We start from the raw sequence: 23,924 nt of genomic DNA, 5'->3' as shown, positions 1-23,924 counted from the left end.
GATGATCGTACATAAATTATCAGATTCCAGTACTTCTGCTTTTTCATCTTCTCTACTGGGAATCATAAGCCAGGATTTTTTATGGAGCAAGCAGTGAAAACACATTTCTTACACTTTTGTGTTTGTAAAGAAAGCTGCTGAGATAGTCTAGCTGTCATTTTCCACACTGTTTCCAGTAATTACAATTCTTGAAACACCATTCTTTTACAATACATCAATGTAATCACAGAATCATAGAATTGATCTAGAGATCATCGAGACCAACCCCCCTGCCAAAGCAGGTTCCCTACACCAGGTCACACAGGTAGGTGTCCAGGCAGGTCTTGAATATCTCCAGAGGAGACTCCACTACCCTGGAACTGGGCAGCCTGTTCCAGTGCTCAGTCACCCTCATCGTAAAGAAGTTCTAGCGCACATTCGTGCAGAACTTCCTATGCTCCAGTTTCTGTCTGTTTTCCCTTGTCCTGCCTCCACACACTGCTGAAAAGAGTCTGGCCTCACCACTTTGCCCCCAACACCTCAGATATTTATAGTGGCATTGCATTCTCAAACAGGTCACTTTAGGTACAATGAAAACTAAAGTAACAATGCCTAGAGTTTTTCTCTTTTTTTCAAGTAAGTTTTAGACCATGTGAAACAGCAGTAATGAAGAAGCATACATACAGTACCACACTACAATGCACTGTCACACAACTATTTCAAAGACAGTAAGACTCACCGTTCATTACCCTTCCTTGCCCTTTTTCCTGCTATTTTGCATTCCTGCTAAAACATCCTATTATTTTCCAGTTGAGGAAATAACTTCTGGAGAATTAGGCTGCTTGAAATTAATTTCTTTGCTAACGGTGTGATAGCAGATATTTAGAATCATCTTTAAAGACAGCAGCATTGGCGCTTCTCACAATTCTACACTTTATCTATCGCAGGAAGTTACTGATCTATAAAAATGCAGACTGGTTCAGAACTGATGTTTTCAGATAAAGCATCAAATCAAAAAGCCCAAGTCCTGCAGTGCCTCTCTAACATAAAATAGCACAGCAAACAGCAGGAATTTAAAAAGCATAAAAGCAGAAAATCATAGATCAACAAAAGTGAATGCTGCAAACCGCAGTCAGCAAGTGTATTCTCTTCCAAATAAATAAAGACTTAGACCAATCTCCTGGCTCACTTTCAAACAGAAAAAGGAGAATCGTGGTATATTAGGAGAACAATTCAAGTATCTTTCTGCTTTCCAGATTTGCCCGTTTACCTTATGTAAGCTGTGAGCTAATAAGGTAAGTTCAATTGATTTATATAAGCAACGGGTACAATTATCAAAACGCATCACATAAAGGCTACTTTTCCAGTAGTTATTTCCTCCCACTTAAAATATGCATATAATGCATTTAACAAATCAATCTTATTAAAACAGTGTAATTAAATTATTAGCATATTCTACACCATGTATAATCTTTGCAAGATAAGCAGTAAAAGTGTCAAATATCACTCTCACGATACACAGCAGTTTTATGAATTAGAAATATGCTTAACTGAATCACCTTGTGCTCCACAGTCACAACACACATCATTTCCAGTCATCCTTTGGACTTCTGATATAATTTCTTTTGTCAGTTCCTGGACAATATTATTTTCTCCTGTGTTATCATCTCCCTTGAATGCGTTATTTAAAGCTTCCTCTTTGCTGTTTTGTAGAACAGATGTCCATCTAAAATGGCAGGAATATTTTGCTATTAAATCTTTCAGTACTTCTGAAGTTCAAGGTAATGTCTCAGCTGGACACAAATATCAAGAGCTAAAATTAGAAGTAACTCACATTTGACATTCCTGTTCATCTTCTGCTTGGAAGTGGTATGTCCTGTCATCTGCGTAACAAATATTTCACATACTGATTACAAAACTGTTTTTGCAGAAATCTCTCAAAAAAATCTAGAATTTATTATGCTTGACTCTATTGTCTCATCCCTGGAGTGCTGACAGGCCAAAAGTCCATTCATCACGTTTCACTCACACTGGGCACAGTACAGTTAGCTCATCTATGTTTACACATGATGATTTGTTTCTCTTTAACCAGAAACCTGCCTTCAAGTGCTGAGCTTTTCCTATACAAGCAGCTGGGGAACGTTTCCATATTCTAGATATGTCCTCAGTAATCATAAGTCTGAAGTTTTGTTGGGTGCAAGGGGGAGTGCATCTAGAATACAGACTCCATATTTGAGTTCATCAATGTACCTAAGAAGGATTTCAACATTCCAAATAATCAACACGGACAAATCAAACTCGTCAGAAACAAAGACAGAATTCAGGATAAAGATACAATCAAGATAAGTCCTAAGCTTTTTCAATTCAATAATACAAAAAGTTCTATTTACTACTACTTTATAGTCTTAAGCACTGGCATCATACTGTAAAATTAAGTAAAAATGCACAATACATTTTACATTTTAAGAAAGAAATGACAACACAGCTCAGTGGTGTGGTTGGCTTTAAAATCAGAATAGTTGATGAGGTAGAACTACTGACAGAAAGATATTTTATTCCTAAGGTTCAAAAAATGTAGGGGGGAGTGTGGAGGAGCACGAAAGGACATGAGAAGGGTAATGTCGAAGTAAAAGTACTGACACTCTTGGTAAGGGGCACAAAATGATACGGAACAAAGGAATAAGCAGAGATCTAAAAACAAGCAGCTTTCCAAAGACACAGGTGCAGTTAACTTGCATTATGCTACAAGGGTGAAATGGTAAACTGTCCTAAGAAGGGCACTTTATAAAGCCCTTCCTTTATTGTAATCTATTTTAGCATTCTTTAGCATTTTATTTTAGTGTTGAAACATCTTCAGAAACAATGCACAATCCATTAGTATTAACTGCAAGTAAAAAAACCTAAACAACAAACCTACGTGATATGAGGTCAAAACATTTTTTCTCCTCTGGGTTTGTTTTCACTTGGCAGGTTAACAGATTGAGCTTTGCTGGAGGTCGGTTAGCCTGTTTGAAGATAAAACAAGATATAAGTTTTAGTATATTAAAGCTGACTGAGCCCTGCAGTCCAAAAACATAGGATAATATCCAGTGTGCCAGAAAGACTCGACGAATTATTGCTGCTTCAGTTCTTAAGGTACCCAGGTTTTGAATTATGTTTTCTCTTGAATAATGGGTTTGTAAATCACATTTTCGTCCTTTTGGCCATTTAGTTCACTGATAACTGGATAAACACTAGCATTTTCTAAGAGGGGAGGGGCAAATATTGTTTTACTTATCCTTTGATAGTCTTGATTACCTAACCAGTATCACTTATCTCAAACCATCAGGTTTAACATAGAGATAGATTCATTTTACTTTAGTTTAAGCTTCTAACATTAAGACATTTAGTTTTAAAAAGTTAATTAATCTACATTTTCAATAACCAATGAAGAAAGACTCTCAGCAGATGGTTCACTGCACCCAGCCTTCCACACTGAAGGAAACTAAGAAGCCTGCACACAAAAGTTTAGCAACAAGCAACTCTTCTTTCCCTTAACCCACCACTGTAGGACCTATACAGCTATTTTAAAGGTTGGCTTGGTGAATTAAGAGTTAACAAATTACTACTGTAAAGACAGAAGTACACAGAAATACATTACCATGCTTACTGTTTTGTTCTAATCTTTTGAACATATCAAGTTGCTAAAGCAAGATGTAATTGCCTAAGAACAAGAATTACTATCAAATGAAGCTGAACTATCACGTAACGTTACTGACTTGCAATCAATCATAAGAGATGTAGATCGTATTAATATCTCCCACATTTATTGATGGAAATATTTAATTCAAAAAAGAAATGAAGAACAAGTCTGAAGAACCCCTGAAACAATACAATAAAATGTTGTAGCTGGCCAAAAATGGAAAACAACAGAATTCTATCTGAAGGTCAGTGTCAGATCAAAACCTTGGTGGAACAGAAGGGAAACTACAATGCATTTTCTCTTGTTTAAGGAAAAAAATATGTTATAGCCTCCTTGAAAACGAGCAAGCTCATGCTTTGCCCAACACAGCCACCAAACATAACATCAAGTCATGAATGATTTGAAACAACAAGCCTCCAGGTCACTAGCTGGGCAATGTCAACCAAATTGTACCCAGGAAAGGTTTTGGAAGCACTAAAATGACAACTAATTGAGAACCACATTGTATTCTCTGCCTAGTGAACAGCTTTTCAAATTACAGCCATTCCTTTTTGTTGCAAAAGAACAAACAGATTTCATTATTTTAGCCTATGAACAACAAGAGATCTTTCAAACTAGAAGTATGTGAGAATGCATTTTCAAAATGCCACTTTGAGCTCATTTTTGGGATTATATTCAAATAAGGTTTCCAGTGTATCCACTTCTAATGTATTTCATGTCCAGTGCCAAAACTGTAACAAAATTCCTTGACAGTAAAACTCCCATAGTCCTCCATTTGCAGAACAGAAGCAAATATCATTTACGCTCCTGAAACTCAACCTGTCTTTGAGGAAACTTTGAGTGCAAGTTTTTTTTTTACTGAGATAGAGGTGAGGTGCTGGCACAGGGAGGTTGTGGATGCCCTGTCCATGGAGGTGTTCAAGGTTAGTTTGGATGGGGCAGTGGCAATCTGACCTAGTACTTGATCCAGTGGCTGGCAGCCCTGCTTGTGGCAGGAGGGTGAACTTGATGATCTCTGGGGACCCTTCCAACCCAAACCATGATTCCATTAACCTTCAAGTTTCTATCTTTGTGCTTCTTAACCCTAAAGCCATTTGTGGATTCCTGTTTATATTGTTCAATCATCCTCTATTATTGCTTTATTTGTATATGTAGGTTAAATTGCAGTCAAGCAGATGTAAAAAAAACATTCCAGTTGCTAAGGAGCAATGCCTATTTTTCAGCCAATCCTGCAGATTGCTCTGTGAATGCTAATTTCTTTGAAGTTTTAAGGTGCCCAAAAATCTAGGTCCTGCACATACACTGATGCAGACATGGTCAGCATTATAGCTAGGTTAGAAGAAATCATATTCTCCCCATCCATAACAGCAGACCACTTACTTGGCAGGTAAATTTAGATGAGAATACAGCACTTGGAACTGCCTGAAGATAGCTATTGTAGAAACTAAACCAAAAAAAAAGGGAAACTACAAGACCAAAGAGGAGAAGCCCATTAAGAAAATATTACTTACACATTTCTATTTAATGCAGTAAACAAAACTGACTACTGAATTTCTGAGAAATGGTTCATTTTGATGAACAGCTAGAAAGAGATAAGGGCAGAGCTGCCACCAATGCATATGGAGAAACACAGCAAATAAGGAAAAACAGAAGTGATTTTAAAATGAGAAGATACTCTTCTAATTTTTTTTATTAAAAGAAAATCAAAACCACACTTGTGAAACCTACACTGCTAAACCCACTTTTAAGTGCCTAATTTAAGTGATTTCCAGCTACAGCTGCACGGATTTCAGTGGGAACAAATAATTCTGAAAGCGTATGACCATCTGGTAGACAGCTCATAAAAAGAATCAGTGTCTTGGTAGAACTCAGTAAGTTTACTTAAAAGTTTTAACATGCTGGTCTACAAGTAGATTTTGTAGCCTCTGCTATCTCCAAGCTGCCCCAAGTCAGCTCCCGCTGTTGCCATTATAGCACATTCAATAAGTCCACTGACATGTCACAGAGATATTAGTAGAGAAACACTGACAGATCTTACTCTAACGAGGACACAGTCAAACAGAGTGGACAGTTCCAAAGTCTTCTGCACTCCCTAGCTCCTGGTTGTCAATTCAAAAAGCAACAGCTTGTGTTAGATGCACAAATGAGGGATTGATTCATTTTTGCTGCCAGGGTCAACTTGTAGCCATAGCAACAGGCATAACAAGATAAAGAGCCGAAGGGTTCACAAGAGGATCAAGAAACAGGACTGTTTAAGGGACAAAGAATGGGAAATACTGCTACCGAGCTTATTTTTGCCCTAAGAAACTTAAGTTTCAAGAAAGCAAGCTAAAAAGAGAAAGGAAAAGGGAAAATAACTGAGTTCAAAGCCAAATGTAAAAGTAAGAAAGTAGGAAAGCATGAAGTTTAAAGCTTTAAGTATAAAGTATTAAAAGCTACTATGCTGTAAATATAGGTAGCAAAAAAAGAGAAGCCTCTAACACACTTTCTTTCATCTTTCTGGTAGACTTTGGCTTCAAAGTTACTTTTCTCCAGTAGTTACTCTCCGAGAAAGTTACCTTTAAAACAGATCATCACACCGCAGCAAATTTGAGGGAGAGATCTAGCATTCTTTCAGTTTGTCTTGTACACATAAAAGTTGTTTTACCTATACATAGAAGGCAGCTAACACCCAACCTTCCATATACAGAAGTTAAAATTTTTAGGTAGTCTGGTAAAATCTGAACAGTTTACAAGAATAAAATCAGTGCTTAAAAACATTTTTTTTCCATTAGCAGTTATTAGCATTAAAACAGTTGTATTTTTAGATACTGCGTATGTCTTGATATATTTCTGAAACACTGCCTTAAAAAATGTATCCATCGTATTCCAAACACTGCATCAGGAATGTAGCTAACTCCAGATTATAAATATAGACAGCATATTTGTCTTTTTGTATTAGCAACCATGTACATAAAATACTGTAAACAAATACTTACTGTACCATGGGAAATTGTAAGAAAACCATTTTTAACTGAGCACTTCCTTTTCTGCCACACTTTTCTGATTCTGGTTCAGAGAGGGGTAAAAAAGAAAAAAAAATCTTAATTTTTAATATATTATTGCATTACTTTGGTTTTAAGACATATTTTTCCCTAGTAGAATCCAGCAGTACTTACCCATCACTTTTCTTGTACAGACTCCCATTTCGTTCAGTGCCATGTTCCTTGTTTCCCTGAGGCTGATGTAAACTGTAAGCTGTACTCTGACGAATCTGAGAATCCTGAAATATAAAGAACAGTAATTTGTATTCTATTCCATTTCCAACCAAAATATCCATCTCGGTAATGAGTTTCAGAGCCTTCCCTTCTGCTCTAATCCGACAGGCCAAATAAAGCACACACTTCCTCCAACGAGAAGAAAAAGACAATTTCTTTTTCAGAGGACAGGAAGACACTTTGAAAGGTATTAGTAATGACTCCTAAAACCCCATTGCTTTTACTTAGCTTTGCTAGTGCCTTTATTTATGTTTTTAACCAGAGCAATTGGCTTCCCAATTCTGCAAACCCTGCAGTTCATAAACACTAAAGACTATCATTACCTGCAATTCCTAATGTGCTCTTTCATTGTAAAAAATAAAAACACATAAATAAATTTGAGGTGGTTTTCCTTGTGGGAACTGAGTCAAGTTATTCTCTTTGAATAGCAAGAGAGACTTAGTAGAAACAGAGCACAGGAGGCATACAGGAATTAGTAGGTAAAATGGTAACGTTTTTTTTCTGTAAGACTAATATAAACCAGAAAAATAAGACAATCACAAAGAAAGCTACTCACTTTATTAACTACACGAGCTAAAACAAACAGAACCATAGGAGCTAGTAAGAAACAAACTCACAAACTTGATGAAAATCCCCTTTTGTAAAAAGATGAGATAGTATGTCTCAGATACACAAGGAGTATGGTCACAAGATATGCTAGTTTGGGTATCCAGACTGTACAAGCATGCATTGAAAACATTATTTCTCTGTAATTACCATTAGCTTTGTGGACTTCCTTAGCCTAAGAGCTATCTCCGGATATAAGTAGTGGAAAAAAGCCCAAATAAAGCTAAGTTCCTTCTCAACAGTAATAGCAACACAGGTCAAGAAACATGGCAGGGACAGAGCCACTACCTAGCCCCATTCAGGATGCTTCCAGCCTAACTCCATAGCTCCTGACTGCAAGATGCCAGCTCATCCTGAATGCCATCCTGGAGGTCAGTGGTGCTGAGAACCACAGGCTGAACTGAAGGCAGCAGAGTCCTGATGTTCTTTTTTGGCAGAAGCAGCCTGTGCCCATGTCCCTGTCTCATGGCTAGCACTGTAGGAAGCTGTATCAGGTAGCAATGACATGCATATGAAGCTTTTAAAGGTATTGCAAAACCACAACTTTAAACGACCATGACTGACAAAGCACCCCTTCAGATTTAAGTCAGTATGTTTATCATCCTTCCTCAATCTGCTTATACAGAATTATTTGGTTTTGCACTCCAGCTGCCAAACATGAAAACATTTGAAAAGAATTCTCATCACTGATTAAGAAGCACTGCACACGTACATTTACTGACTTCTGAAGCCTATTATATCCCACCAATGCCTTAATCTCTGCCTCCCATTATTGTGTTGCTTCAGTAAAAGAACTCCATTCCCAAGCAGATTAGAAGCCTTACAGGAAATTAATTTCAGTTCTCCACATCCTCAATTACACAGAGATTTCAGATGACCTCCAACACCTGCCCTGAGTAGAATTCCCATCACTTAAGATCATACTGCTCCTTTTTGTGGAACATTTTCTGCATTTCAGCTACCTCCCATCAGCTGTTGTTTACTCTCAGTTGCTATGTTTGGCCGAACTAGCAGACCAATGATACAAGCTTCCTGCCTTATTTCAACTAGAGAGGAAGCTGCTGTAGATGACGTGTATTTCCACACATTCATTTCTATGAACAGGATCTTTAAAAATTCAGTGTTATTTCATGATAGGTGGTTAAGGATAAGAGTAAAAGATTTCCAATTTTAAATCCCTGGTTTAGACAGTGACCAAATTAATGGTGTGCTATGTGATTTCCAGATGATGGCTTTCTGGACATGCAAGTTCACAATTCTGGTCTAGCTCCTGAAAGACATTATGCCATGCAACTGATCTCCATCACAATTAACATCCTTCCGGGCAATGTCATCATGCCTTTCCCATCTGTGGGCTCCCCAAAGGATCACCCTTTTTTTCCCCCCTGATTTGTATGTTCCACGTAACTGGAGAACAAATCACAGACAGCAAACCCAATAGCCTCATCGGAGAAGCAGGAGCAATGCACATGACCTATAAGGGGAAACAGCTCTGCAGGCTGTAGGACATTAGAACTAGAGCAGAGTATTGCTGTTTTAAATATCTCTTGAATGTACTAAGATCAGGAGATTGAAATACACAAGCTAAAGTAGCTGAACTTTGTTCACTTTATCAGCTTTGAAAGGCAGACAGGTGTACAAAAAAAGGCGAGTCATTTCACTGCAGCATGTTTATAGTGAATCACTTCTCTGACAACAAACAGGTTCAAAATGATTTTTCAAAATCTTAAAAGATTTCTAACTAAAGCTTAATAACACAACTGAAAATTAAATGAATGTGACAGCAGTACTCTGTAAGGATTATCTCTGACTACTGGGCCCCAATATGAAGTACTGCATCCAATTCTAGGGCTCCCCCATACAGGAAAGACACGTAGCTGTTGGAGAGGGTTCAGAGGAGGGCCATGAAGATGAACAGAGGGCTGGAGCACCTCTCCTACAAAGAGCAGCTGAAGGAGCTGGGCCTGTTGAGCCTGGAGAAGGCTGTGGGGAGACCTTCCAGTATTTGAAAGCGGATTGTAAACAGGAAGAGAATTAACTTTTTACAAGCGTAGACAATGATAGGACAAGGGGGAATGGTTTTAAGCTCGAGGAGGGAAGGTTTAGATTGGATGTCAGGAGGAAGTTCTTTACAGAGAGAGTGTGGAGGTGCTGGGAAGGGCTCAGAGAAGCTGTGGATGCTCTGTCCCTGCAGGAAGTGGTAGAAGGTAGAACACTGCCTTGAAGTTACCTTCAATGCTAACTGTTTGGAGTTATGCACTAGCAGAACAGGACACTCCCATGGGTCCAACAACCCAAATGTCCTGCTTTAGCTTAAGCTTGTAGGTAAGGCCTTAACAATCACAGAGGATGCAGGAATGACAGAAGTGAAGGCAATACTACTCTAAGGCTGACCTTGATGCTTGTAGGAGATCTAGAGTTTGGAAAAATTAAAAAAATAAAGACAAACAACATATAAGTAACCAACATGGACACACAGTGACCTCTTAAAAAGGTGTTTCAGTACAAATCAGGCCTGAAAAAGTTCTGTGCAGGAGGAAACAACGTATTCATACGCAACAAAAAAAGTTCACTATGAATATTCACACATTAGTTGTGTTTTGTTTTCTTAAGCAGAAGCATTCAGCAATATTCTATTGTTTTATACATTAAGGCCATTTTAATTAAGAATACATGTGTCTTTAATATCTTGCAAGAACATCAAATCAAGCAACTGGATTTAACTCCCCACAGAAAGTGAATAGGAAATTACCAATTTATCCTGCAGTAATTTTCTTTCCCGAGAACAATCTGAATTCTTTTTTTTTCCTTTTTCTTTTTTTGGTAATACAACAAACAGAAGAGTAAAAAGAAAAGAACCACCCTTCCCATACCAACAAAAAAAAGCTCAGAGGAAAAATCCAGTTTCTTGGAATCTGAATGGAAAGCATGCCAACAATTTTCATTAAGACATAGTATCACTTACTCTCCTAGACTTCGGTCACAAAATGTAAATGCATTTCAGGAAGGAAAAAGAAATCAGTTATAGTAAAGGAAATTACAGTGCAACAAGAATAATACTAGTGGACTGTACGGTAGATTACAGTAGGATTGTCTGGAACCCCACTGATTAATTGATCTTTTCAAACAACATTAATATGTGCATTACTTTTCATGCTCTGAACATATTATCTAATTTTGCAGAATTAATATATAACTATTATAGCATAAAGCACTTTCAACACGTCTGTTTCCAAGTGCAACAAAAACAGTTCAATATTTGTGGTGTTCTTACCACATCTTCTTTATATGTTAATATCATTGATAAACAGGTAAATGCAGGGGGGTGACATCCCCAGCAATCATGAAATCCAGCTGCTTTTCTTATCTCTCTCGAACAAAGACCCAAACAGAATAGGAGATATTATATATAATGCATGCCTAAATAGCAAAGAGTCCTTAATGAGAGTAGGCAGCCAATGGCAGATCCATCATGTCTGTTAGGATCACTAGTCTTTCACCAGACAGAGCTCAAATTAGAAAGTTTTTAGCAAATACGTACCTCAGTGAACTCTGAATGGCAGGCAGGATCTAAGAAAGTAAAACTGAACAGGACTTTGCACAGAGTGGTAGTTACCAAAAACTAACAGCACCTCAAAGTGAAAAGCATTTAATGCCTCTCAACAAGTCATCTGGCTGCCACCTGTTACAGCTAGGAGCCAGCACACACTTTGTGGAAAGATAAAAGCAAGACTGAGACAACAGATGAAGGAAGTCTGAGGTCTACAGACTGAATTATTTCATACTAAACCCTCTCAGAAAGACAATCTGAAAGGAGAGGAGTTCATTCATCCCTTACTGGTGACCCAACAGTAACACAAAGGGAGCTGGCTGGCTTTTATTTACATGAAGAGGAAGCATTAGCAATCTAAAACAAAAGTAGAACCAGTGTTAAGGATTAGATTATGCAAAAGATGCTTGCTTCCAGATCTGAACTTGCCAAATAAAATTACTCCAGCATGCTTCAAATCTAACAGCAATCTCAACTGAAATTCAAAAAATGCCTCTGGCATTTTGCAGCAGAACAGTCAACTTCACTGTCATTGTTGCAGATGGAAGCAGGAGCGTTCTGGGATTTGTAGTTCTACATCATCTTTATGCATAATCTTTATATGGAATACTTCAGTGTGATAAGATTATATTAACTGTGCATCATAAATATATTTTAAGTGAGAACCTCTTAAAAATATTTTTGTCAAATAGAAAGATGAATAAACACAAGAAATTATACAGCTGATGAAAGTTAATGTAATTCAATTTCAAATACTAACATAAAATTGGAAGTACACAATGGGCATTGAAACGTTAAATCACCTTAAATGCTCACCTCTTTCTGATCAACCTGGAGTGCAGATTTTAAAATATCTCTGAGCTGTGTTAATTGTCTTCTTTCTTCATCCTGTGCTTGTTTTATCTTGAAAGAAGAAAAACACAGGTTAAAAATAACATTATCATTTTCTTGTCAACAGTTCTTCTGAACTTGCTACTTAATTCATCCAGTTTTCTGAGGAGTGTTCAGCAAGAATAAAAACATGAAAAGACACAGCAATCAGTTTATTTTCCTTTTTATCTCTAGAAAACTAGATAATGGCTAGGACGTTACCAGGTTAAGACTCTGACATTGTCTCACTTTGTTCCTGTTTCCTTGTGCTCAATTTGAAACCATATGTTGTTTTTCACTCAGTCAGTAAACACTGTAGAGTAAGGGCTGTTCCCCTAACATTTTACATAGGGGGGTCCGGAACTGAAACTAAGGCACCTGAACAAAATATTAAAACAAAATTCTACTCAAAAATCTACCCAAAACCTTAAAACACTATTAAGCCACAGAACCAACTTGAACAACAACATTCACAGTTCTACTTGTAGAAAACTCAGTTTACAACACAAATGTGAAAGGATGCCAACTCACCGTATAAAGATCTGTTGAGAGTGTCTCAATCGAAGGCTTGAGACTTTCAACTGCTTTTAATCCATCCTGAAAGAAACTTGAAAATGAAAAACAAAAAGTAGACTTACTAAACTTCACTTTGTGCTTTCTGTTTAAAAAGTTGCCCAAAGGAAAGCATGTAAATTATTACGCAAAGCCAAGAACTTGAAAACTTCAAACATTTCCCTTTTTGTGCATCTTTGATCAATTCACATCTTTATTCCCATCACAGCTTATCCTAAGATACAAAATCCTCATGTAGATTCACAGCAGCCATAATCCACTGTCATGTAAGTTGTCCTTACTCTCACCTCAAACACAGACTCTCATCTTATTTTTCTGAAGACCCAGAACAAGATTAAGTGTAGAACAGCAAAAGCTCAAGCAGATCTTCATAACTGCAACTCCTTGGAGCCCAGTGTTTTCACACCTGATGCCTTCCTTCCATTAAAGGAAAGCCTGTTTCCCAAGCATTACTTACAGCCATATTCAAATTGAATATGCTAAATCATACTTGATCGTATGTATTGTGTGCGTATTTGCACAGTAGTACTCTGCATTTCAACATTCCAGTTCTTTAAAAGAAGATTTTAAAAGTAAATTCTAACAAACCACAGGTACACAAATATTTGATTAAAAATTAACATTTGCAGTGGAAGAATTTTCACTCTGGGATGCAGACATCAAAGTGACAACGTGACTCAGCATCGGTGTTGTGGAAATTCTATTAAATGGACAGAGGTGATGAGTGACAAAGTACAAGTGAAATAGATTTTAAAGCAACACAGGGCAAAAAAAAAACACCTCCACTGATTCAGATTGGTATTTTAAGATTAAAATTTACTGATTTCAACAGGCAGACAGAAGTTCTTTCAAGTTTAGAGCTACAGTTTTCTTGTCCTATTAGATCTGTAATACTACCATAAAAAGGAGATCATTCTAATGAGAGCTTTGTGTTTTATTACTGAGTCCTTCAATTAATTAGAAAGAAGAAGTGTGATTCTTTCAATACTGTTTTATCTCACTGCTTATGCAACTTATTTTCCTTGAGCACGGATTTAATTTAGATCATTGCTACATACACTGAAAAAGTAATCCAGATCAAACATGTCAAAACTAACAGACCATTAACTAATTGGGCAAAATAACAGCTCTATTTCAGGAGTAGTTTTTGAAATATGCCCAAATTATTCTGTGGCCTTCCTGTGGAAAAAGCAATTATATTCTATGGTACTATAACTCACTAAATCCTTTGGAATATAATAACAAATGCAACAGCTCAACTATTTGACTAAAGTAATTTGTCAAAAGATTTCAACAAGACCGGTCAGATTCTACATTTATTTATTTTTTTAATTCAGGAAAGTATTATGTCCAAATTTAATAAAAAAAATTTGTTCCAGCATATAGAGTAAATATAAAACCTAAAACATACTTGCACTGAGCATGAAAATACTTGATCAGGTTCTGAAGCAAGTCCACTCCTTTTTTAATCTTGATTTCGTTGACTTTCAGCAGGTACTGTTAACACAGTGATACACACAAAAAACATTAATGATTACTGTCATGGTGGGTTTTTTACATTTTATTTTCAGTTATGCTTCAACAAGCTTTAGCAGTTCCAGATTTAAGAGGACCAAGAGAATACGCCAAACTGTGGCTTCAAGGGTTAATCACACAAGAGCAAATGATGTTACTACTACTTTTTGATATCCTGTGGGGATATTTAACTAGGATTAGTTCAAACTTATCACATCCTTCATGACTCCTAGTGGAAGCCTCTGTTAAAGGAAGCATAAAATAGTTTGTGCAATGAATTAAGAAATCCATTCTGAATAGAGCAGCCCAATAAGCTCTCTCTCCCTCACGGACTGTTAAATTCCTTGCTAAATAGATATTGGAAGAAATCAGTTTATTAGAAAAAACAAAGTGAGGGATTATTTTAACCAGTCTTCTAATTATATCATTTTGTCTACCAGTTCCTTATGCGCATTAATAACAAAGAACATAGTTTAGCATGAGATTTCAAACTGTTTCTCAGGGCACCTGCTTTTAAATCTATGTAGGCATATTAACCAAAACGAAGTCTCTTTTTGATACTACTACTTTTACTCTCAGAGATAACCAAGCATAATCTCTTTCTAAAACCCAGAAAAAAATACAGCATACACTTCTGCTACTCTGTATTTAAGGTAATTTTAGAGATTTCACCCTGCATTTTATTATCTCTACAACTGACTGAAATGAATTCCTCCTTTACTGTGACACATGAAAACAGAAGCATCTGTTCCACGCTGTTTCTTGTGAATGACACAGATGGGCCATTAGTAGGCAAGATCCCTAGATTTATTGAGTATTCAAATTACTTCATCAGCTTTAAATACTTCAGTCTGACTCTGTACAGGTATACAAAGTTTTTCTAATAAATATCAGTTTGTGCAGTTACCAAAACTGGTATTAAAATTAGGCTGGTGCATAGGTAGAATTAGGTTTAGTCATTAATACTAAAAACAGAAGAAACATCCATGGTGTATACTGAGAACAAACAGCCTCAGCTCCCAGTGATGGAACCTTACATGTCTTTAAATGAATCAAACCAAAAATATCTGCATCAGATTTAACATCACAAAGACCAAAATCACAAAGACTTCAAAGTGGCAGCATTCTGAACCATCTTGAAAGACAACTGGATTCCATCCTCAGCTTTCCTTTTCCAGTACCAGCCCAACAGTGCAGGCAACAATGCAGACAGTGATCCAGGGCTTCAAATAGCTTAGAGTAAAGTAGGAGCGTAGAAGCATACCTACCATCATTTCTTAGTCTTTAACTGAGCTTTGCATTACTTATTCTAAAGTTTACTTATACACAAAACTAGAAAATTTCTTGTGAAATGAGTGCGTCAGGATAGAAAAAGGTACTTTAGCAAAGTCCACTACTGCTTTGCTACCGTTAATGTCACATCTTCCCTGAAATATTTACACTTTTCAAAGCATTCCTAAACATTTTTTTTGCTAGAACAAGATGAATTTCATGTTGAATCTTACCTCGCACATCTGTAACTGGAAGAACCTTCTTTCTTTCTCCATCTCCTCTGCAATTTCAGCACCACTTATTTCTGTACGGATCATCCCATGCAGCTTAGCATGCTCTTTTTTCTCCTTCTCTATTTTTGTACTGTAAGGCGAAGAATCAGTCAGTGAAGTGAGAAATTCAAAGCCTCTCAGGAAATCTGATTATTCACAAAGTCTACTGACAGATGCAGAGCCAGTCTTGCAGCTTTGCATAGACTTACTTCCAGCTGCCATTCATTTGAAATTTGACAATGACTAAAGATCAGCAGTGACAAGCAGTAGCTGAAACCTAATCCAATCATCTGTTAAAATAATGTCCTGACATACTCTAAAGGAAGATACTAAATTAGAGAGATATTAACTTCCTGCATTGCAGAAAAAAATCAGCAACTAAATAGCACTACAGTTTCAATTAAAATTCATGCCTAATCCCAGATGACCAAACACTGGTTAACGGAGTTCAATTATGTCACCAGATTTATTGAGTCTTGCCTGTCATCAAGTCATCTTCTATATATACAGGGTTTCCTAAGCCAAAATCACATTTGCCATCTCTACTTCCTACTGAGCCAGCTGGCAGCGGGAATGCTGGCCAGCCGGCTGTGTTGCAGACTTCAAAGTCTGCCAGACCAGCTGTCCTAATTCCCTAAAAGTTTCCACAGACGTTTTCCAAGAGCTCTGAATAAAAAAAGGTTCTCCTGGAGAATGTAAATTAAGAGCTGATGCCCCTCATGTAGAAGAACTCCCTCACAAATGTGTTCATTATTCTTCGTGTTACTGCTAAAATCAGTGAACAATTGTATTACCCAGATAGACCAGCCTAATATGGAAAATGATACCAATAAAAGCAAATAGATGAGTGCTTGCTCTATGGAGAATGACTTCCAGTTTGTCATTAGAAGCTGAAAATTCTGAAAAGGGCTTCCTGAGGAAATGCTAAATATTTTTGGATAGGAGGAAGCATTGTACAGGAATCCAGGAAGCAGATGAGAGGTATATACAACACAGTCACACCTCCCCTTGGGCAGTCAAGTGTCTCTCAGTTCTCCCTCTGAAGAGATTATGTGTCTCAAGTGCTCTCTTAACCTGATGTTAACATTGCCCAATATATTCTTACATAACAATATATTCAGCCTTTCTCAAGAATGAGAAATTATCTCCTCTTATGCCTCAAGCAGCAACGGAAAACTAGAATTAATCCCATTAATCTCATCCCACAACATTCCCAGAGGGAAACATACTGACTGGCAATCCAAAAAGCCCCATTTCTCTCTCACTACTAGCTGGCACAGCAGAGCCAATCCCCTGTAGTACTGCAGCAGTCAGCACATCCAACCAACACTGCACTCCTTCTCAGCACATCAAGTTCCACAGGAAAGAGATGTTCTGAGCAAAGCTCCTCTCCTTTGAAATAAATATTCTGAAAGTCTTCATTTACCTGGAGAAAAACGTGATTCCAGAGTGTTCTATTTTCATCAAAAATGTCTATGCTCTTAATGACTTACTGTCAAATACGCAATTTTGTAACCACAGAAAATGGAAACCAAACATAGGAATTAACTGGACACCAACTGTGAATGAGGACAACACCACTACAATAAGAGTCACAGAGAATGGTAAATGTGCAGCTCCTTTCCAGCACACCAGATTCAAAGTTTACATGACTCAATAGTTCTAAAAAAGCCAAACCTCAGATAAATGATTCAGGATTGTTTTAGTTCTCTTAGCTTCCACACTTAACAATTCATGAGGCCAACAAACTCAATGAAATGTGATCCAAATTCAATATCCATCAATTACCAGTAGTTTTGTTGTTTATATAGAAAAACACTTGAACAAAAGGTGACATAACCACTCCTAAAATTAAGAGCGTATTAATACGTCATAAGGTGTTGATAAATGCCAATTAAATCAGAAGATATCTAAGTGCTAAGGAGTCAACTAATAAGCACAATATTACAGTATACATTGTGCTCAGAAATTGAATTCCTTTTGAACAACAGGCTAGACTTGGCTGGAAGAATCTGCCTACTCTTTAAAAGATAAGCATATTCTTACAAGTATATAGTAGTTAAATCGAAAGCATACTAAATTCTACCAACTAATTTGGAGAAACAAGGCATCCTTGAGGCCACTTGCTGGAGTTTCATTTGCATTTCTGTTGCAGATAGAAGTTTCCACTACGGAAATGAGAAGCTGGATCTGGAATCGAACTCAGCGGCCAGGCACCTGCTATGAGGCAGTGCTTCAGAGGAAGAGGCACTGTGGTTTCAACAACTTTCATGATGCGTTAAAACAGCAAAACAAGTACCAGAGGTACATTTATTTATGTTTGCATTTCCTTATTATTTATGCTTTCCATCTCCAATGACCTTTTCAGCTTTGTAATTGAGAATTTAACCTGTTGTTCTGCTACATTGACTCCTTTCTGACTGGTGCTACAAGACACTTGTTTTCTAGGCAAACAAAAGAATCAGCAGTGCAATGTTGCATGCAGATCTTCTGGGTGCAAGGTTTAGTTGTGTTTCCTATCATATCTCAAAGGTCAAGGCAGGGTCTGGTAGCATCACATGTTCCTGCACTGTGATGTTAACTAAATCCTTTTAGAATATATTGACGTAGGATTTCCAAATATTGAGGCACATTCCAGTTTTCCAGGCTGATCAAGGAAGCAAAATAAATAAGAAAATACAGAAAGCCCTAGGAAAATCTTCTAAGATCAATAAAAGGCAAGCGTTCTGTAAAACTGCTGTTCTTGAAGCTCATGCAGCATATATTGCATATTTAGACTGTGCTGACTAAGATTAAAATCTGAGCATCCTTCAGACCATTTGCAAGACAGCTGCACATGACTAATAGACAATGAGCTCAGACATGTGTAACAGACAAGTACAGCTGAAATACAGGATGAAAGATTCTAACAAAAAAGTAGGTCAGACACAAAATAAATGGCCTCATCCATTCATATATCACTGTATGAATATCTGTAAAGCTCCAATTTGAGAAACAACTGTTTGCCAGTATAAACTTCAGTTTCAATTCTACTCCACATTATGATATAAACAAGATGGGCTTTATTATTATTATTATTATTGAAGGGCAGGACCTATTACTGCTCTTTAACATACCCAAGGCAGGTTTTACTTTCAGCCAGGAAAAAAGAGTAAAAAATTGGAGTGGCCTGAGCTGAGGCAGCAGCAGCGAGCTGGCAGGATATGTCTTTCTTCCTCTCCGTCCCTGTACCTGTACAGCAGCAAGCCAGGCTAAGTATGCGTGCACAGAACACTGGAAACAAGACCTGGAAGGTGCCTTACGTACATGCTTTAAAAGAAAATACAAAATAAGTACTGACAATTGATGAATATCAATGGTCTACAGAGTCAAGTTAGAAATCTGAAGAAGTAATTTAAGAACAGCCTGCAAAATTTTAAGATATGATTTTGAAATATTGTTTAAAAATGAGTTAAATGAGTTTTAAATTACAGAAACATCATTTAATTACATAGCTACGCTGACATCTTTACACAAGACTATAGCAAGAACTTGTTCATTTTCCTATTGACTTAGCTCAAAAACCATTCATTAATGAATGATACCTACATGTGAGCGCCTGCAATTCTGCACAGTGATGTGATACAGCTCAGACTACTCCCTTGATCTTATAATCCCATAAGCACATTCAAATAACTTGTTTTATTCACTCAAGTGTGCATAACAGATTTCATGTCCAGCTTTTCAAAGCAGAATGGCAAAGGAGGAAAGGGAGTCAGCCTTCCCAGAAAAGCCTGCTAGTTTTCAATGCGCTTTTATTTTTAATAGCATTAGCACAATGCTTACTAGTGCTTACTTCTGAAGAGAATATATATTCACAGGCCTAAAAACAAAGTAATCTTTATTAAAAGACAAAATTAACATTTTTTTTCTTTTCAAGACAGACAGGTTTGTGTCTGGGATACTGGGATACTGACAGTGCTACACAGCTAACCAAGGGAGTAAATAATGTGCTTCAGGAAGTTTATCATTCTGACTCCTGTACAGAAGTGATACAGTATCTGCCTCAAAATCTACCACAAGAGGACTGATCAAACTAAACAATGTGGGTGAGATCTGGCTCGCTGCCTTGGTGAATACGGTCTGTCTGCTGGAAATATGAGCAGTTTTACGACGTGTACTCTCTGCCCATATGCTCCCTCAGTGTGTCTGCCATTAGTGTTTAAGTACGTGGGGTAAAGCAACTGCCTCATAACAAGCATAGCCCAGTCTGCACCAATTCCAGCCAGAGGAGCAGACAACACTCATCCCACTGCAGACCCCGAGCAGCAGGCAGCACTGCCCAGCTCACAGAGGCTCAACAGAGATTGACTGATATCTTTTAGCTACCTTAAAGCTTTAGAAACATTGAAAGGTCTTTAGTGTTATAAATGAAGCATGCTAATGATGAACGGTGAGGAAAGATGAATTATTCCTCAATGTCAGCTAAGGATATTCCTAATTTTTTCTAATGGTTGGCTAGCATAAAGCTTTGGGTCACTTACTCCTCTTACACCCTTATTTATGAACAATTCCAAAGTACAAAAGCAGTTGTGTCAGCTGAGGTGATCTTGAGGAAAATGCTCTGAGAACTTGGGTATCTACAAAGGAAGAATCCAATCAACAATAATCAACACTGATGGATAGTGATCTAAGAGTTTAAGAACAGGTCTCAACATTACCGTCCCAAACAAGGCCACGTATATAAACAATTTCTGAACACAATTACAGAGTGTGAAGAAGCAGCTCAGAAATTATTACAGAGAAAAAGAAAAAAAAAAACCAACTGTTTTGAATGAATTTCTTCTCAAATACATCACATTTGGGCATATTAACACTCAATATCATCAAAGATGTGCAAGTAAAAGATGAGATACGGAGGCAAACAGGCGGTTCTTATGTGGAAGAATAATTCTGTTTATTGAGTTGAAGAATTTCTTAAGAATCTCCTTATCTAGACACAAATCAGTATGAAGGTATTGCCTGTTCTGAACACGCTACAAAAATACAGCTTTGCTATTTGGTGATTAGCTTCACAGGTTTGTACTTGTGACTTGGAAACTCAGGCCAGCGATATGATTTTGAGCATAGGATAAACAGGGTTAGGCAGACAAAGCTGCTTAGAAACCTGGATGGTTTGTGAATCCAAGGGGAGAACAAAAAAGAAAGGGAAAAAGAAAGAAAAAAAAGATGCAACAGAAGTATCACTAGAAAAAGCAGCTAACTAAGCATAATCCTAGTACTTGTTTTAGGAACAGTCCAAACAAGGCATCATCTAAGGTAACACAGTGAAAAACACTGAGGAAACCTCTGTCAGTACTGCAGATTGAGGTTACTGGAGACAATTCTGCATTTACCCAGTGCTATGGATGACCAAAACACACAGATATAGAGAAGTTCAGATCCATCTGAGACAGCCACAGAACCAAAACAGTTATTTTCTCTAGAAACCTCTGAGGGATACAGAATTACAAACATAGCAACTCAGATAAACCTCACTGTTTTCATATGTCCAAAATTTAGTAGATGACAAAGATGGTCTCAACAAAGTCAGGCTTGAATTAGTGTTCTCACCCCAGCCTGATAATTACACCATTAAAATTCCAGTATTTGTAAAGGCCAAGCTAAACAGTGACAGCTGGGAGCATTTCAGCTTATCTGGAAACCTGTCTTCCACACAAGATGGCCTGATAAATCCCAAAGGCCTCCCTGGAGGGAGGTTAAGGAAGTTCTATTCTGATTTTAGTTGGTAACTCACATGGTAGAAGGGATGCAGATTGCAGTGAAAAAACTTCCTGATGGACAAACTTAAGCCACAAAAAGCTGTCATAAAATAACAACCATTTAAAAAAAAAAAAAAATCACAAAAGAGCTTTGAAGAATTTGCCTGTACGTGGTATTCCCAGGCTCTCTATCCCAGTAGATGATCCTTTGGTCTTGATCAAAGTGAAGAAGTCCAACAGGCCAGACAAAGAGCTTTAAACTCTAGACTGCTGATGTGGAGCTTTTATGTAAGTGCTTGAAAAGCGAGCAGTTAAAAACATGGCAACCGTACCAGCCAGCCACCCGGAAATATCACAGCAAATGGTAATGGATCTGAAAGAACTTCCTGATGAACATATGCTACCTTGTGCAGGAGGGCACAATCCTATATTGGATTCAATCCCACGGGCAGAAAATAAATACAAGGCCAGCATCCCATCTTCACGTGCACATGTAACAATGCACACAACAACTTGTCCTGCATCTACTGTCCTTAAATGAGATTCAAATGCATTTCCTATGGGCATTTTTATTTCTCAAGTACTCAAGCTGCTTCTTTGTTTGTTTTTAAAAAGGGAAAATATTTTTAGTGTAAGTGACTCTGAAACAAACCACCAGATACCAGGACCAAACTGAGGATCAAAGTACAAACCCCTACATCGCTCTAACATGCCCATCCTGGTGAATATTCTATTCCACTAGGAACAGCATTCTTAATATATGCCTCAGCAGCCTTCAATTGTATTTATTTTAAATTCTGAAAATAAGCTTTGTGGGATGTCACTATGAATGAGTTCTACATAATTAAACAAGCTTTCAGATCCAGTAATCAGGCACAGGTAGATAATATCAGGCTAAATTACAGGGCTGTTCTTTATGGCCCATCCTCAGAGACAAACTACTGCCAAGGGCGATGGTTAGAAATCTTAATTACTTCAATAGCTGAAAATTGGCATGGCACCAGACAGGATTGTTTGCTGGTATTAAAAAGAAACACTGAGCACTGGAGCCATCATAGTCTTGGCATAGTTACAAGTTCCAAAGATTCAGGCTGGAGGTTTATCTTAACGTTTCAGGATGTCGTTATGAACATCCTGCTGTAGGTAGGCAGCTTCAAGATTACAACACAACTAAGGTTCTCCTCAAAAATCGAGCCTGGAAAGCAGTAATTAGATCATTTTCATTGCTATTCTCCAAAGAAATAACAAGATTTAGCTAACTTGCTAAGCTTGTCGCTTTTGTGACTAAAAAGCCTACAGGAATCACTTTTGAAGGCTGCTTGCACATGAATTCAGATGGGTCAACTGCACTTGCAGAAGACTTTCTGCATGCAGCTCAGGAGCCCCTGACACAAAAAGGAAATAAAGCTGTTAGAGGGGATTCCAGAGGAGGGGCACAAAGATGATCAGAGGGCTGAAGCATCTCCCTAAGAGAACAGGCTGAGAGAGCTGGGGCTCTTCAGCCTGGAGGTGTCTCTGGGGGGACATCATAGCAGCCTTCCAGCACCAGAAGGGAGCCTACAGGAAAGTTGGGGACGGACTTTAGACCAGGGCAGGATGAGGGGAAATAGCTTTAAACAGGAAGAGGTGAGATTTAGACTGAATATTAAGAGGAAATTCTTTATGGGGAGGGTGGTGAGACACTGGAACAGTTCCCCAATGAGGTTGTGGATGACCTCTCCCTGAAGGCATTCAAGGCCAGGTCAGATGGCCCTGTAAGCAACCAGGTCTAGTGGGAGGTGTCCCTGCCTACAGCAGTCGGAACTAGATGATCTTAAAGGTCCCTTCCAAACCAAACCATTCCATCATACTATGAGAGCACAGAACACAACAGAGGATGCACAGCCCTACATCCTTGTGGAAGTCATGGCAAGTTCTCCAGCTGTGAGAGATGCCAACCTGATTGATGTGATAAGGGATGGGGTCTCTACAAAACCTGACTCAGCTGGAGAAGAAAAGGTTGGTACCACCCTTCCCCCATCCATGAATGCTCAAATGCCGAATCCCACCCACTCCCACCTCACATGCAAACAACAGGTACGTATGTGATATATCTCCTTTTTGCAATAACTAAAAAGAACAGTGACTCAATGATCAGGTGTGCACTTGTCACCCTAATATTACCAGACCAGAGACTACAGCAGAACTAAGAGTGGTGATGCGGATCTTCCTTACCCATCTATCCAATCTCTTTTTTCATGCTAGATTAGATTGTAACACAAAGTGTATTATCAGCTTATAACCAAAGAGTATGGATATACAAATATATATACCCAGAATCTTATGCTAAGTATTGTAGCGGGATACAACTGATTGTTTGGTGTCATTTCACCTTAATTTAGACCAAGGGAGTGTCAAAATCTCAATGACTCTCATCTGATTGTGTTATGACAGGTACCAAAATTAATTCTGCTTGATCTGAGGAATTAAGCTTTGTTGACTTGTTTGACTCATTTAGCCAGATATAAAATTATGTTACTAAAACTGGTATTATGGCTATTTAAACACCTTATCATACATCTTCAAGCAAGTGGCTTATAATATATTGTGCTAGACACACAATATTGA

General features: G+C 37.8%; 1 protein-coding gene across 4 annotated transcripts in view; it reads right to left on the bottom strand.

Moving 5' to 3' along the window:
- The window catches only part of ASAP2 (ArfGAP with SH3 domain, ankyrin repeat and PH domain 2), a 77,644-nt gene that overhangs the window by 19,907 nt on the left and 33,813 nt on the right, over nucleotides 1-23,924 (bottom strand). For 3 of the 4 annotated variants that reach the window (XM_085543945.1, XM_015859396.3, XM_015859399.3), the window contains 9 exons: nucleotides 15,538-15,667; nucleotides 13,929-14,014; nucleotides 12,476-12,551; nucleotides 11,891-11,977; nucleotides 6,820-6,923; nucleotides 6,640-6,709; nucleotides 2,897-2,984; nucleotides 1,814-1,862; nucleotides 1,539-1,705 (listed from right to left, as the gene is read on the bottom strand). In XM_085543945.1, the coding sequence (XP_085400071.1) occupies nucleotides 1,539-1,705; nucleotides 1,814-1,862; nucleotides 2,897-2,984; nucleotides 6,640-6,709; nucleotides 6,820-6,923; nucleotides 11,891-11,977; nucleotides 12,476-12,551; nucleotides 13,929-14,014; nucleotides 15,538-15,667 (857 nt within the window). Of the gene's footprint in view, nucleotides 1-1,538; nucleotides 1,706-1,813; nucleotides 1,863-2,896; nucleotides 2,985-6,639; nucleotides 6,710-6,819; nucleotides 6,924-10,489; nucleotides 10,612-11,890; nucleotides 11,978-12,475; nucleotides 12,552-13,928; nucleotides 14,015-15,537; nucleotides 15,668-23,924 lie in introns of those variants that run through there. The other variant, XM_085543946.1, reaches the window with a different exon arrangement.

This window comes from Coturnix japonica, chromosome 3 (genome assembly GCF_054131305.1).
Source record: "Coturnix japonica strain WE chromosome 3, WE-NBRP24, whole genome shotgun sequence".
Classification (NCBI taxonomy): Eukaryota; Metazoa; Chordata; class Aves; order Galliformes; family Phasianidae; genus Coturnix; species Coturnix japonica.
This window is presented reverse-complemented; position numbering and strand designations above follow the sequence as displayed.